General features: G+C 41.2%; 1 protein-coding gene across 1 annotated transcript; it reads left to right on the forward strand.

The window, feature by feature from the left end:
- Positions 1-4,984: 4,984 nt before the first annotated feature.
- C8G (complement C8 gamma chain) lies at positions 4,985-12,427 on the forward strand. Its single transcript, XM_027852357.1, has 7 exons — positions 4,985-5,154; positions 5,636-5,772; positions 8,242-8,309; positions 8,626-8,736; positions 8,948-9,049; positions 10,656-10,694; positions 12,019-12,427. The coding sequence occupies exons 1-7, from the start codon at positions 5,017-5,019 to the stop codon at positions 12,030-12,032; spliced, it is 609 nt and encodes a 202-aa protein (XP_027708158.1). The 5' UTR covers positions 4,985-5,016; the 3' UTR covers positions 12,033-12,427.
- Positions 12,428-17,190: the final 4,763 nt, after the last annotated feature.

Raw genomic sequence — 17,190 nt, forward strand, 5'->3', positions numbered from 1 at the left:
GGCGCTCTGCCCCCGACCCCACTTCCGCTCGCGCGCCGAGTCGCCCGCTGCTGTCGCTCTCTCCGCGTCTCTATGATGTGGGTCCTCCCCAGGCCTGAAACCTCGAACCCAGAGACATAGATGACGGCTCCTCCCCAGTCGTTCCACCCCGCCTCCCTCCCTGGCTCGAGCCGTTCTGGTTCTCGGGCGAGGCTCCCTCCTCTTCTGCGCCTGCGTCGGACCGAACGCTTTCCCAAACCGTGATTGGCCATCAGGGGGCAGCAAGGCCACATTCCTTCGCCGTAGATGGCCTGAATCTTAGGAATAAACCTGCCAGGGACCTTCAAAGCCGTTTAGTCCAACCCATTCATTGTACTGATCAGAGGCCCAGAAGGGTTGGGTGATCTGCCCGAGGTCACACAGCTAATAATAATAGGAAGCCCTTACAAAAGCTTTAAGGTTTGTAACACACTTCAGATATTCTTTCATTTTATCCCGGCCACAACCCTGGGAGGCAGTTGCTATTGTTATCCCCATTTTACAGATGACCAAACTAAGATAAACAGAGGCTAAGTGAATAACTCCGGATCACAGTTAGTAAGTGTCTGAGGCTGGATTCAAACTCAGGTCCACTGTTCTATCTGCTGTACCACCTAGCTGCCAATAAAGTTAGAGGCAGGATAAAGACAGGTCTTCCCTATTTCAAGGTCATTCCTTTATCCATGTTATCTACCAGATAGATAGCCCCTTACTGAAAAAAAGAGTAAGGGAAGCAGGATTTGAACCAAGGACCTCCGACTCTAAATCCCCAGCTCTTTTCCACCATGCTCCTGTGTTTCAACCAATCCCTACATTAGAAGGCTTCAAGTAAAGGCTGGGTGACCACTTGCCCATCCTAGGAGACAATTTATAACATCCCCCTGGATTGACTGTCCACAGAGGGAGGGACCCAAATCCTCTACCTGAGTCCACACAGACTCAACTAACACTTGAGCAGAAGGGAGAGTCTCAGAACTCACTGCAGGTAGTCCAGGATGACTGGATCAGAGCCAGGTCACAGAAACTGGAGCTGGAGCAGGAAAGGACTTTAGGGATTTTCTAATCCAACCCCCTTGTTTTATAGATGAGCAAACTGAGACCCAGACAAGTTAAGGGACCAGATCTCACAAATCTGAATTTGGTGTTCTTTCTACTGTATCATGTTTTCTCTCTGACCTTTTGGAAGTCTCTGTTCATTCATTCATTCATTCATTCATTCATTCTGTTCAGACTGTTACTTCTGCTTGAAATGTCCCCTATTTCCCATCTTTGCTTGTTGAATTCCTCCCCATCTCTTTAGAGGACATTTCTTCTATATTACAGCATACATACATGATCAATTCTTTAGCAATTCAAGAAAATACACATATTGTTGTTTGTTTGTATTTGAAGAGTTAGAATTACTTTTCACAATATTTGAATAATAAAAATTTTATTGAATCAAAGAATAGGCATTGCAGACTTGTCTTGCTGCAGGTTGATTCTTTAAAGTTTTAAGGTACAGAAATATAATGCCTTTGAAAATGGAAGTAATGTTTATTTAGCTAACTTGTAAATGTGATAGATCTTGTTTATATATGATGTATCTGGTGTAATTTTAATGAACTTGATAATATTTTAAATGATAGAACACAGCATATTAACAGCTAAACACTACACTGAATCACAAAGAAATTCTGATTATTAGTATCACCAAGCTATTAATTTAGATTGCTGATAGCTGCTTGAGATATAAAGATATAATGTAGCCAGGGATGTGAACCTTAAAATTTAAGTCTTGATTCTGTGATTTATAATAAACTACACTGTACAATTAAAAAAAAAGAATTTCTGCTCATCTTTAGAAGTCTAACACAAATGTTACTTTACGCATGAAACCCTCCCTGATCAATAATAACCTTCCTCTCACCTTAGACCCCACATAACATTTTGTCTTCTTTCTCATGCACTAATCATAAAACATTTTATATTATAGTTCTTTTGTTTATATGTCTTCTCCAAGTGAACAATAAGGTCCGTGAGTTGTCTCTTTTTTTAAAAAATAGTATTTTTATTTTTTTCCAATTACATGTAAAGACAAATTTTAACATTCATTTAAAAAATTTTTGAGTTCCAAATTTCCTCCCTAAGATAAAAAGCAATATGTGCAGTGAAGTAAAACATTTCCATATTAGTCATGTTGTGAAAGAAGAAACAGACCAAAAGGAAAAAAATCATGAAAAAATTAAAATGAAAATAGAATGCCTTGATCTGCATTCAGATTTCATCAGTTCTTTCTCTGGATGTGGATAACATTTTCCTTTGGAATTGTCTTGGATCATTGTATTGCTGAGAATAGCTAAGTCATTCATAGTTGTTCATTGTAGAATGTTGCTGTTACTGTGTACAATGTTCTCCTGGCTCTGCTCACTTCATTTTGTATCAGTTCATATAAGTCTTCCCAGGTTTTTCTGAAATCCACCTGCTTATCATTTGTTATAGCACAATAGTATTCCATTACATTCATATACCATAATTTATTCAGCCATCCCCCAATTGTTGGACATCCCCTCAATTTCCAATTCTTTGCCAAGGTCTATGACTTTTCTAAACTTTCTTTCTCCCTCAGTGCCAAGCACAGGGCTTAACAGTAGATGGTTAATAAATCTTTGTCAAACGGATGGATTCAGCAACTAATGTAGGCAGCACCTGTCAAAGTGCTCCTCTAATGCCTTCTTGAGAGATTATAAATTCCTTGAAGATAATGACTTTCATATCTACCTTAGTTTCCCTTTGCTTTGCTCATATCAGGCATTGAATGAACAAGAAAATAAGAGCTATTGCTAATACAATTCAGTAGGAAGGATAAGACACACGTGGAAATGGGTCATGCCGAATTCTTTGGTGAATCCATCATCTCCTTTCTATGGGGTCTCCCTCCCCTAGAGGAAGAAAGTAGTCCCTCCTCCACTCCTTTTTATCTTAAAAAGGATTTTATGTGTCCCCCTTTTCCCATAAAGTCTCCACAAAGGATTCACCCATCTCTGGAGTCTCTTCTTTGGATCTTTTAATCTCATGGAAGGGAGGCAGGACAAACATACCCTTCAGTCTGTCTATCTATTGTTATCTCTCATTCTTACCAACCCATCTCCTTTTCTGGACATGCATTCCTTACCTACATGCTGTCCTTTTTACTGCTTCCTAAATATCATCTCCATCTACGTATGCTGACCATGTGTCTTTTCATTTTCTTTTGGGTGTGTCGTAATTTTAATTTTAAGCTTCCTTTTAAGCTGTACATGAGATTGCTGAGAGCAGCACGGAGTAGTGGGCAGAGGGCTGGCCTTGGAGTCAGGAAGCCCTGGCTTCTAGATCTGTTGCTGACATTTGCTAGTTGTGTAAGGGTGGACACCTGAACTGCTCAACCCTCTGGACAACTCTCTAAGACTTGAGTTACAAGCGAGTATCTGATATGCATTGGTAGAGTGAGGTTTTACATTAGAAATCCTCTATACTAGTGGTCTATACCAGGACTTCTTAAACTTTTTTTACTTGCTATCCCTTTTCTCCCAAGAAATTTTTACACAACTTCAGGTATATAGGTATAGAAAATAGGTATACAAATCAAACATTTACTGATAATAAATCAAAAAGAAATTTATTTTAAAACAATTCTTTGGCATACATATAATTTTACCATTTATTAAAAACAAAAGCAAATTTGCATACTAATGAGATGGATGTGCTTATTTATTTTTGCATAAAGAATTAAATCTTGGCAGAATATTTAATAGTACAGGACGTAGAGCATCTTCAATGCTTTTCAGAGTTGATCAGTATTTTGATTTTATAATTGTCAGTGATGAGAACCCTGCTTCGCATAAATATATAGTACAAAAGCAGTATGTATGTTCAGGGCCATTTCAGAAATTGTTGGAAATTCTGTCCTAATCCCAAGCCAAAATTCATTTAATGATTTTGTATGTACAGTAAAAACATTCAATTCATAACATACAATAGTCTTGAATCTGAGCTGAGGTGTTTCTGGCAGCATTCTTTGGCATTGTGTAGCATGATGGCGTGCGTAGTGCAAAATGTGCATGTTGTGTGTTCAGAACCAAGGCTTCAGTGAAGTTGCATGATGTGACATGGGTAAGCTCTGCCAGAAACACCTCAGATTCATTGCACATTTGATTTTGAATTAATTTTTGGTTGTTGAGCATTCAGAAACATTTTACTATTGCCAAATTTTTCACTACCCCCACATTCAGTTACATGATCCATATAGGGTTGCCACCCACAGTTTAAGAAGCGCTGGTCTATACAGTGTTCCAAACCTTTTGTCTACCCCATATATGTGTGTGTGCATATATGTAATATTGCAAAGATAAAATACGATTTATTAACTATAGTACATAATGGGGGTATCCCATGTTAAGAGACATAAGTTATGAACAAAGTGCTAGCATTTATATAGTGTCTACTGTGAGCCAGACACTGTGCTGAGCACTTTGCAAATATTATCTCATTTGATCCTCACAACAACCCAGGGAAGTAGGTCCTATTATTATCCCCATTTCACAGCTGAGTAAACTGAGGTGAACAGATGACTTGTCCAAGATCACACAGTTAGCGCCTGAGGCTGGATTTGAATTCAGGTTTTCCTGAGTCCAGGCCCAGTGCTCTATCCATTGCTCTATCTAGCTGAGATGAGGTAAACAATCTTTCATTTCTACAATCCTATCTGTTTTAATCAATCAACAAGTATATATTCATTTTTTACTATACCATATGCTTCTCATGATGGCAAGGTTCAAACCAGGGGCTTGCCAAATGCAAGGAATCTAAGAATGGAGGTCCCCCCTTGGTGAAGTACCTCTCCCTCCTCCCCCGACCCATTTAGGCTAACACAGATCCCTGCTAAAGCAATTATGCAGACAAATGGACTCTGACTTATTGATCGGCCTTCCCTGGCTCCAGGGCCATTCCTCCTACCCCCTAGCTATCATTCTCGCTATCATGCTGCTACTGAGGACTGCCCTTCTCTTCACTCTGCTCCTGGTCGCTGGCACCCCTGGTCAGAGACAGAAGAAGCCCACCCTACCTCTGGTTCCCATTGACAAAATCCAACCTCAGGCCAACTTCAACCCTCTTCAGGTAGGGACAATAAGGAAAGAGAGAAGAAAGAGATGGCCCTTAGAATATCTCTTTCATCTTCCATGGGAGAGAGGCGGGATACAGAGAGGAGGAGAGGCAGGGTTGCCTTAGAAAACTCAAGGACCCCTCTGCCCAAAGCAGTATCTTCCCAGTGACTCCCAGAAGCAGAGGCCAAAATGAAGCTGTAGAGACCTTCTTAGAACAAGAGCTCCCCAAAGACACAGAAAAAAAATTGAACAGGAGTACCTTCAGTCTTGCCTGTCAGCTGCCCTAAGACTTCTGGAATCCTAGTCCCATTCTGTCCTATAAACACTGGCTTACCCCAGTGACTGAAACAGTTTGGGAGGGAAGGGTTACCCCTGCCTCCTTGCAGCCTGAAGATTTCCCCATTCCCTTCCCGGTCCCCTAGACCCCCTGAGGATGTTCCTCAACCTTGACCCATGGTCAAGGCTCTCTAGTCCCAATCTACCTGTCCCCTCAGTTTTCAGGAACATGGTTCCTGGTGGCTGTAGCCTCCAAGTGCAGCCATCTTCTGGAGTCTAGCCACAGGTTGGAGGCCACGTTGATGCAAGTTGCAGTGTCTGGCCCAGCATTGGCTGTCAACACGTTCAGGAAACTGTGAGTAACAAATAGAAAGATAGCCTGACACAGAGGGCATGAGTTTGATAGCGTTTGTGATTCATGATATGTGATAGAATGTGTGACTTGCTCCCTGGGTAACTGGAAAGAAATCCCTTCCTCTCTAAGGGCCCCAATTTCCTTTTATATAAAATGAGAGTATTGTTGTAGCTGATTTCTAGGTTGCTTCAGCAACCTTAATCCTACAAGTGTCTTGCCCTATGATAATAAAACATTGATAAAGATTTTAAGTTTTGCAAAACATTTTACCAGTGTTATCATAACCACCCTGAGAAGTAGATGTTATTATTCCCATTTTACAGATGAGGAAACTGAGGCAATCTACAGGAAAGAACTAAGTATGAGTCATACAACTAGTAAATGTCTGAGGACAAATTTGAACTCAGTTCTTCCCAACGCTAAGTCCATTGTTCTCTTTCTACCACCTAGATGCCTACATAAACACACATACATGCATAATACACACACACACACACTCACAGAATGTCCCAAAAAGCTTAAAACTGGACAGACTTTCGCAGCACATCATATCTTATATCTCTTAACATTCTTATATACTCTAAAGGGGGTCAAGCCTGTCTCAAGCTAAGGGGCTGAAGTGGAGCCAGGAAGGGCTTGTTGTTTCTCTTTAGGAAGATCTATTATCATCCAGAGTCAAAATGCAGAATGAGGCATGCATATATTTTTGGACATCGACAATATGGGAATCTGTTTTGCTTGACTATGCATATTGGTTACAAGATTTTTGTTGCTGTCATTTTCAATTGGAAGGTGGGAAAGAAAATAAATGCTTGTTAATTAAAAAAAATAAGATTTATTATCATCACTATCTCACTCCCATCTTTTCCAGTGGAGTTCAGGTAGACAAATGAATCTTCTACTGTCATTCATTTATGTGTAATGTTCTATAGATGACTGCATATTGGGATGAAATGACTGTTTTTTGTAGTTGAGTGCAAGCATTAGGACAGAAGCTTATCCTCTATTGGCTAGCCACAAGCATCCTCAGTATAATTCCAATGTCGTTTGTGTTCACTAGTTTCAGTCCTGGCTGACTCTTACCTCATTTGGGATTTTCTTGGCAAAGTTGCTGGAGTAGTTTGCCATTTCCTTCTCCAGCTCATTTTATAGATGAGGGATTGAGACAAATGGGATTGACTTGCCCAGGAAGGAGCTAGGGTCTGAGGTGGGATTTGAATTCAGGTTCTCCTGACTCCAGAGGGTGTTCTATCCACTGTGCCATCTATAACTCCAACTCCAGACAAGAAAACAGGGATCTATGTACCTTGTCCTGGCCCCACAAGGTTTTAACCCCCTCTGCTAGGTCTCAATATTTTGAAAATTTTTCTTTCTTGTAGCTAAGAAATCATGAATTTAGGGTGTGCTGGTATATTTTTAACAGCCAGCTCTCCAGCTGTTAAAGGTGCAGGACACATTTTTACATTTAGACTGAATGACTAACTTTTCTACCATCATTTTCTTAAGTCTAGATTCTAGAGAATCAAGAAGATGGTAATTCAAGTCCTGATTTGTAGTGTTTGTGTTTGCCAAATTCTAAGCTGCAGATACTCGTGCTAAAAATTTTAAAATCGACCCTCCTGCCACATGCCCCTGGTAGCATCTATTAAAAACATAGTTCTTGAGTTTTTATGAATCAGTGTTCTGTCTAGGCACCTGTGGGCAACATTTCAGTCTACGATAACGATCCAGCTTTAGTTGGATTCATTGGTTGAGTCCTCCAGAATATTTTAAACTCTGTATTTATAGTCTGGAGATTCATCATCTCCCAATCCATGAAAGAGAGAGAGCTTTTGATGGATAATTCTAGCCATCAAGTCATGTCTTGCTCAGTGTCCAATAGGTAATAAATGTATTGTTATTATTATTATTACTCCAATACTTCAGAGATCCAAGATTTTACCAATGTGGGTACTCTTTCTGCTAGAGGAGATCAAAACTTCCATATGCCTTAGGAGATAAGTCTTCAAGAGATTCTGTGGCCAAAAAATCAAACCTCCCAGCAGCCAACCCAAAAGAGCCTCCACAAACTTTTTGAAACCAGAAGTTACATTCCACTGGTATAACCTCCAAGAACCCAAGATCACCTCTATACCATGATCATAATAATAGTTAGAACTTTAAGATTTGAAAAGGACTTTACATATTAACATAAACTTTTCATTTGATCCTAATAACAACCATTTGAAGTAGGTGCTATTATTATCCCCATTTTACAGATGAGGAAACTAAGGCTCAGAGAGGTTAAGTTATCTGCCCAAGGTTACAGAAAATTCTCAGTCTTCCTCTGTATCCCATTCCAGTCTCCTTTGATATCCTTTGCTTCAGTGCTCCTTAATATTTAACCTAAGTTATTTCTTGACTAACCCTCAGCCCAGGGTGACAGGTTGCCTTCCCTGTCTCTGGAATCCTAATGTATCTGCTCTTTAGGGATGGAATCTGTTGGCAAATCAAACAAAAGTATGAGCCCAAGCTCCAGGGCAGATATCATCTCCAAGGTAAGAGTGGGCATTGGGGGAGGAGGCAAAACTCAACACTATGGGGAGCAACAGTGATGAGAGGCCCAGAATTAAGAAGTCCTAGGTCCTGATTCAACCGCAATGAGTCCTAGCAGGGAGGAAGTAATGGGAGGGGAAAGAGATGGCGGTAGGTGCTTGGAATTCTAGGAGAAGCACGCTACACATTGAGTAGGTCAGGATGGTAAAGAATTGGTAGCATGGGAGAGGAAGCACCCCAGAGCAGCCCTGGGACAGGTACTCAGTTTCCTTCTTTAAGGCATCAGATCCAAGGTGAGATGACAGTATCTGTTCCTAGGCCGACGAAGACGCAGCCATGGTGTGGAAGTGGTAGTGGGGGACACAGATTACCACCAATATGCCATCTTGTACTATCAGAGGGACCAGCAATTCTCCATAAAGCTCTATGGTAAGGAGGGCATTGGAGTTGGGGGTGGGACAGAGAGCTGCACTGAGGATGGTGGAGAAAGAGAAAAAGAGCCAAGAGCTGAGACTCATGCACCTCCCATCCCTGTCCCTAGCCTTTGACATAGACACAGAAAAAGAATCAACTCTGATTTGCCTGACCAAGTAGCTTCCAGAGACCCATTCCTAGCACTACTTCATTTCTCCCCCTGCAGCTCGGTCCTTCCCCGTTAGTGATGACATCTTGAACAAGTATGAGCAACGTGTCACCGATGCCACACTAAGTGAAGACTTCACCTTTTATTTCCCCACCTATGGTGAGTTTTCCCACCCAGGTTACCCTCCTCTTGCTTGGCTCTTGGAACCAGTCTCCTATACCCCAGGCTTTCCCAGGCCAGAGACTCACAGAACCTCAGAGTTGCAAGGTACCTCAAAGGAGCCTTCCACTGCCCATGTCCTTATCCCCTTCTGAGACTCTATCTAACACTGAACAAATCACAACCTCTCTCTTTTTAAAAAAGTTTATTTATTTATTTTTGTTACAGTTTGAGTTCCGAGTTATCTCCCTCCCTTCCTCCCAATCCCCCATTAGAGAAGGCCAACATTTGCTATAAAAATATATGTGGAACCATACAATATATACTTCCATATTATCAGTTCTTTCTCTGGAGGTAGATGGAGTTTTCCTTCATAAGACATTTGTAGTTAATTTGAATGGTCATATTACTCAAAATATCTTAGTCATTCACCATTACTCTTCAAAAACTATTGCTATTACTGTATACAATGTTCTGTTGGGTCTGCTCATTTCACTCTGCAATATTTCATGCAAGACTGTCTGTGTTTTCCTAAAACCAACCTGTTTGTCATTTCTTATAGCATAGTAGTATTCCATCACAATCATATACCACAACTTGATTAGCCATTCCCTAATTGATGGTTATCCCTTTGCTTTCCAGTTCTTAGCCAACACAAAGAGAACTGCTATAAATATTTTAGAACATATTAGTTCCTTCCCTTTTTCACCTTGAGGAACAGGCCTAATAGTGGTATTGCTGGGCTAAAGGGTATATTCAGTTTAATAACTCTTTGGGCGTAATTCCAAAGTGGTCTTCAGAATGGTAGGATCAATTCACAATTCCACCAGTGTATTAGCATCCCAATTTTTCCACAAGCTCTTCAATATCTGGCATGTTTCCTTTCTATCATTTTGGCCAATCTGATAGGGGTGAGATGGTGCCTTACAGTTGTTTTAATTTGCATTTCTCTAATCAATAATGATTTAGAGCACTTTTTCATGTGATTGTAATTGCTTTGATTTCTTCTTCCAAAAACTGCCTGTTCATATGCTTTGACCATTTATCATTTGGGGAATGACTCATAAATTTCACTCAGTTCTCTATATATTTGAGATATAAGGCCTTTATCTGAGAAACTGGCTATAAAATTTTCTGCTTTCCTTCTAATCTTAGCCACATGGTTTTATTTGTACAAAACCTTTTTAATTTAAGGTAATCAAAATTATCCATTTTATATTCCATAATGCTCTCTGTCTCTTGTTTATTCATAACCTCTCTTATCCATAAATCTGATAGGTAATGTGTTCCATGCTCTTCTAGTTTACTTATGATATCTCCCTTTGTATCTCGGTCATGTAGAATCACAACCTCTTTAAGCTCCAGTTTCCTCAGCTGTAAAATGAATTCAGGATTATCTCTTAAGATCCCTTCCAGCTCTAAACTCTATGAGCCTCTGACTGAGTGGACAACTGGTGATTCTAACTTGACCATCTCCCTTCCACTCTCTCCTTCCCTCTATTTGGACAGAGATTGAGACTGTAAAGATTTTTGATGGGTGCTCCTAGTCCCATAGTACCCTCTGTGCCTACTCTGATGCCCTGACCCTTAACCTCTATGCCCACAGGGTTTTGCGACTCCTCCTGTGACTTCCAGATCCTGGATGGTGAGTGTAACCTTGGGTTGGGGGTGGGAATAGGGAATAGGGAACAGAGAGGGGCTTGTCTTCTGGGCTTTCTACAGAGGAGCATACAGAAAAGGGGTCTTGGATCATCCCCAGCCCAGGAGAATGGGCACTTCATGGTCAGCTTCTCCCTCCACCCAAAACACACAGTCCCATTTAATACTTCTTGTATGTCCTTAGGGACTTTCAGCCTTTCGTTTTCTAGGAGCCCAACAATGTCAATGTGTTTTACTAGAAAAAGCTCAAAGTTTGGAATTGAGAGACCTGAGTCTGAGCTCAGATGCTGGCTGTGCGACCTTGAGTATATATCACTAAACCTCCCTGAGCCTCAGTTTCCTCAGTGGGCTCCATGAATTCTTTCTGTCTGTAGATTGCTACTTATTTTTGTTAATTTTGGAAAGTTTTCTTGAACAATTTCCTGAAATATGGTGTTCATATTCTTTTGTTTTCCTAAATTTGTGGTTGCTGCTGTGTTTTGACCTAGCTTCCAGGGCTGTCACTTGAGGCTATATTTTCCTATTCTTTCAGTAATTGAATCATTTTCTGACCTTATTTTTCTACTTTAGACCATGTTGCTCTATAGTCCTGCCTTTTGCTACAGTAAGTCTTTTGCTCATTGCTTTATTTGGTTTTTTGAGGTTTTCCTGTTGTAATTTCTTCATTGGGTTTTTAACAATTATTATTACTTCTTCATGATCTTAAAAAAAAAATTAATTCTAGCCTTAGTTCCCACTGATTTTTTTTAAATTTTCTCTGAGCTGTTGTGATTTTCATAACAGTGTTAATTCATGCCCAAATTAAACGTGTCATTTTTCCAAACTGAGGCAGTCTTTGGGGATAACTTGTATTGTTTCTTTTTTCATCTGTGTTGCTTCTAGCACTTTTGCTATTTCACCTCTTCATTATTTTTTCCCCATTGTATCAATGTTCTCCATGTCTCTCCTCTATTTTGGCTGATTTTTATTTTCTTGTGTGATTTTTTAAAAAGCTATTCATCTCTTTCTATTTCTCTCTTTTATTTTTTTTTTTTGAGAGGTATATGAGTAGAGAGCCTCTGATTTGAACCTTTGATTCTTCCATCTTGACCAGAAAGCTTCCAGTTTCCTCATCTGTAAGATGGGGCAATACTTTTACTCCTTAATTCACAAGGTTGAGATGAAGAATGTGCTTGGTACATACCATAGCATTATATAAATGTGAGCTGTTAGTACTATGAGTTCACTGGTTGGGGAACCAGGGTTGGGGGGGAAGGGGAGAGCAAAGGCTACAATTGCCTACAGTGCCCCGTCTGTCTTCTCTGTTGCAGAAGTGAAAAGCTGAGTCGGGATGGAGAGGCCGGGGCCTGGCACAGTGCACTCTTCAGTGAGAGGGTGGAGGGCTTGTCAGCTGCTTACAGGGCCTCATCATGACTGCTATCCATTCAGAGATCAGGGCCTGGTTCCCAAGAGTCCAGAACTGGTGGTTTCTCTGGACTTTTGACCCCACTATTTCCCCAATCCTCTAACCCAATGACCCTAATTCCAATCACTTCTGATTTTGCTGACCCCTGATCCTAGCAGGGACCTTGATTTCCAGGTGACTCCAATTCCAGCCTCTTTGGCCTGCCCAATGTCTGAAGGCATTTCCCAAGTCCACAAAGGCACCTAAGGACTCGTGAGACTGGAGTGTAAGAAGGTGATTTGTTTTTTCATTAAAATTGTTCCTGAACAATCTGATGATTTCTTTTCTACGGTCTCATTTCTCGCTTACAGAATCAGCCTTAGAATTCATGTCCAACATCTTGTAGACTCTATAACCCTCTTAGGCTATTGTCTTTCTGACTCATCATCTCTGGTCACTGCCAAACAATGAGCCAAGGCCACAAAGTAGAAACACACACACACACACACACACACACACACACACACACACTATTTTGGCATATATCTCAGCCATTTGTTGAAAAGAAAAGGAAAAAAAAAACCATTGCCTAGTGGGAGCCTATTTGTCTGCCCACAGGACTCTTTTTGTCTAAGGATGCTTTGGGAAGAAGGATCAAGGTCTCACAGTGACAATAGTATTTATTCAGCCCAAGAAGAAATAGTTTGTTCCTGATTTAATGTATGCCTTCCCATAATGGCCCTGGCCCTGAGACCTTGAGAAAAGCATAAGATGTCAGAGGATCTAGAGCAGAGACTGGCATGAGGTTGAGAAGGCTGAGTTACCCAAGGGAAAGAGATGTTGGAGGAGGAGATAGCTGTGTACCAGGGAGGGAAGAGGAGGGCCACAGACCAATTTCTGTCCAGGATGAGCTATTGAATGAAGAAGCAGGGTGGCATGGTGGACAGAGAGGCCTGGGCCAGGAGTGAGGAGACATGGGTTCTGTCCTGGCTCCCCTTCCAGCTGACTATGTGACCTGGTGCAAATCTCTTCTTTGCGGCCTCAGTTTCCTCATCTATAAAATGAAGGGATTGGGCTAGAGTTCCCTGAGGTCCTTACACTATGAATCTCTGTGGAGTGGCTCCTGGTTACAGCTTTCTTTCCAGCTATGAAAACTAGCTTGTCAGCTTCTTTCTTTTGACACCCTCATAATTTAGAGCTTCTGGCCTCGTGCCAAATTATTTTTACTCTCTCAGACTTGGACAAGTCACTTAACCTTCTCTAGGCCTCTGCTTCCTCATCTGCAAAATGAAGGAACTGGTCTAAATTAGGAGTTCTTAACCTTTTCTGTATCATGGCAATCTGGTAAAGCTTAAAGACCCCCTCTCAGAATACTGTTTTTAAATGCATGAAACAAAATACATAGGATTACCAACAAAACTAATTATATTAAAATATAGTTTTCTCTGCTTTTGAAATCACACAAGATGGCAGAATAGGAGAAAGTAGTCCAGCCCCCAACTCCTCCCACCACTACAATGATGCCCAAGTCTTGACTAGGAAATTGAAGGACAATGGGTGATCTTTCCAGCCCAAGGTTGTAAATTCAACCTACAGGCAAGTGGCCAGGGCAGGATCTCTGGAACAGGAGTGGACTGGGATCCCAGACTCAATGCCCAGACTAAGCTAGACCAGCGGCTGGGGGTACCCAGAGCTAATCACTCAGCCACAGGCTCAAGCTCAAAAGTGAAGGGTCTCCCAGAGGGTCAGGAGCTCAAATTTCATGTCCAGAGCTCCTAGGTAGTCCTCCAGCACACAGATTCACAGAACTGACCTTAGGCTTAGCCCCAGGCCAGACCAGCTGCCACTGGAGCTTAAAATATGGACTCAGTGCCTGATGGACCCAGCCTAGGATCAGGCAGAGCAGATCACAGACTCAGTCACCACCTAGGGAAGCAGGGCAGGGGTGTTTCTCAGTGGCACCAGGACCACAAACCCAGCCCCAAAAGAACCCCAAGATAGTCCAGCAATGCTAGGTTGCCCAAAGCAGATCACTAGAAAAAAGACTAAACCAAAAAGAATATGGAGCTATTATACTAGGGGTGCCCAAGCAAACCCAGAAGAGGAGAATAATTCCAAAACACTGCCTATAAGTAAAACCTCAAAGAAAAACATAGTTTGCCCACAAGATCAGTTAGAATCCCTGGAAGAAATAAGGTAAGAATTTTAAAATAAGTATAAATGGTATTATAAATAAAATGAAAGCAAAGAAACGAAAGCTATAGAGGTGAATCTTGGAAAGAGAATGAATGTCTTGGCATAAGAGTTATAAAACTTTACCCAAGTAATAGGCTCCCTAAAAATTAGAACAGACAACAAAAAGTTAATAATTCTATGAGACAACAGGAAATGTGAAAAACGAAGTTAGAAGACTGAGAAATAGAAGAAAATGAAAGTTATCAAATATCAAAAACAACTGAACTAGCAAACAGATCAAGGAGAGATTATTAAAGAATCATCGGCCTACCTGAAAGTCAAAACAAAACAAAACAAAAAAAAGGCCTGGATATCAAGAAATCATAAATGAAAACTGCCCATATCTCTTAGAACTAAAGAGTAAAGTGAAAATAGAAAGAATCCACCAACTTGAAGGAAATCCCAAAATGAAAATTCCTGGGAATGTCATAGCCAAAATTCAGAGCTTCCAGATCAAAGAGAAAATACTTCAATCAGTCAGAAAGAAAGAGTTTAAGTACTGAGGAACCATAGGATTACAGAAGATTTGGCAGTTTACCACTGTAAAGGAGAGAGTATGGAATATAATATTCTAAAAAGCAAAAGAGAGATAAAAATAGAAGACTTCCAAATGCTGTTGATGAAATGACTTGAGCTTATTAGAAATTTTGAAGTACAAATATAAGAATAAAAAGAAACATATAAAGGTAAATACTAGTAGGTAATCAGAAAAGACTTTATAAGGATGAAGTGTTTACTTTCTAATGGAGGAGAGGGATGATACAAGTGTCCCTTCACAACTTTAATGTCAACTGGGGTCACAGAGAAATTCAAATGAGATGGAGGACCTGGTAGTGTTTTTTATATGTTTTGATTATCTTAAAAGGAAAAAGGAAAGGTGGGGCAGAGAAGGCTAGGAAAATAAAGGGAAGAAAAGTGGAGGAAAAAAATGGTTATCCCACAAAATTAGAAAGCACAAGGAAGGGATGAGGGGAGCTGACATCCTCTCATTTGAAATAGTTACAGAGTAAAGTGAGAAGAACCAGGAGAACAATTTATACCATAACAACAACATTATTGTGTGTGTGTGTGTGTGTGTGTATAAAACAACAACTTTGAAAGACTTAAAAACAATGATAAAAACAATGACCAGCCATGACTTTTGAGAACTGATGATTTAGAATGCCACCCACCCCCTAACAGAGAAGTGATGGACTAGAAATACGAGGTGAGACATGAATTTTTGGATATGGTCAAGATGGAAATGTGTGTTCATTGAAGGGTGTTTCCTTCCCCACTCTCCCCCGTGAGGAGGGTGGTGTGAGAGACAGACAGACAGACAGACAGGGAAACAGACAGACAGAGAGAGACACACAAAAAGAGACAGAGAGAGATATAGAGAGTAACAGAAGATGCTTGTTAATTGACAAAAATAAAATTTAATTAAAAATAAATTCAAAGTAAAGCAAAAGAGAAAAGTAAGCAAAATAGTATAAATATAAAAAAGTCCATAGATATCAGTTTAAGAATCTCTGGTCTATGTGATAATTCTACTCTATAGTTAAACTTTGCTGCATCTGCCAAGTGGACCCTATTTGGGGTCTGATGAGTGGTGGTAGTGATCAGAAATTCCATCCTCTTCACCTTTTCTCCAACCTTTGTGAAATTCCAGCAAAAACTGCTCTGTCATCATGTTTATCTACAGAGTGGCTACATCTGGAGTCCATCTGCTGCCCCCTCCCCACCCAGCCAGGTCGGAATCTGGCTTCAATCCTTCCTACTGACCGTACTCTTGCTAAGGCTAACAGTAGGGATCATGCAATGAGGTTAGAGCTGCTTTGAACTCTCACAGTCATACCCATCTCCAGGCCTTTTTCCTCCTGGGCCCTTCCTGAGCAAGACTGAGGGCACTGCTCATAAGAGGTTTCTAGAGCTGAAGGTGCAGCAATGACTAAGGACCCCACCCCCACCTCCTCATCTGAGGTCCACATGCCACATCCCCTGTGGGGCTGTGAGCATAGGGGCAGGACACATGGTTTAGAACTGAAGGAGACCTTACAGATCATTTAGACCAAGCCTCTCATGTGGACCAGCTGGAACTGAGTGGCTGTGAGTTCTCTTATCTTGCCTAGGGGGTGTCCTGTCAGCTGGAATGCCAAGTACTCTCTGTACTTCTTTGGCCCTATCCCTTTAGGCTGGAATTGCTGTTCAGAAGACCCCATCTCTCCCTATGCCAGGAGTCTAAAGGCTTTTCAATAGAGCAGGAGACCTGTCCTTTTCTCTTCAAAAAACATTCATAGTGATCCTGTCCCTGTGGCTTGGAGACCAGAACACAGGACATTCCATGCTAGGGACACCACATTCTTGATAAGCGGGTGAAAGAAGGTGGTTCCCTTACCCTGCCAGCCTCCCCATTGCTGTACACCTACACTCTTCCCTTTGGCTATGAAAAAGAACCCATCCTACTTTTGGCAGGGACAGGTAAGCCTCAGGTCCTCATCAAACACCTGATAATGGATGGATTCTGCCCAACTACTTGAGTAGAAGGGAATCACCTGGCCTCTCCCCTGAAGAGGACAGCAATAGAACAGAGGTAGAGACCCTAGGGTCCAGGGCTGGACCCTTGGTTTCCCCAGCCTTCTTTAGCTAGCTTCTAGCATAGGGTCATATATGTGGTGGGTGCTCATTTTATACTTCCTCGAATGAATGAATGGGTAAATGGAGTACCCAGACCTATCCTGTTTTTCAGGGACACAAAAATAGGAGGAGCTAGGAAAGAAAACAGCATGGGGTATTCTTCTCAGTCTCTTTCTTCTGCCTCCTCTCTCTACCAAAAGAACCTTCTTGCTCACCTTCTCTCCTTTTCCATCTTTTGAAATCCCAA

This window comes from Vombatus ursinus, unplaced genomic scaffold (genome assembly GCF_900497805.2).
Source record: "Vombatus ursinus unplaced genomic scaffold, bare-nosed wombat genome assembly UNPS02000580.1, whole genome shotgun sequence".
In the NCBI taxonomy this organism is placed as follows: Eukaryota; Metazoa; Chordata; class Mammalia; order Diprotodontia; family Vombatidae; genus Vombatus; species Vombatus ursinus.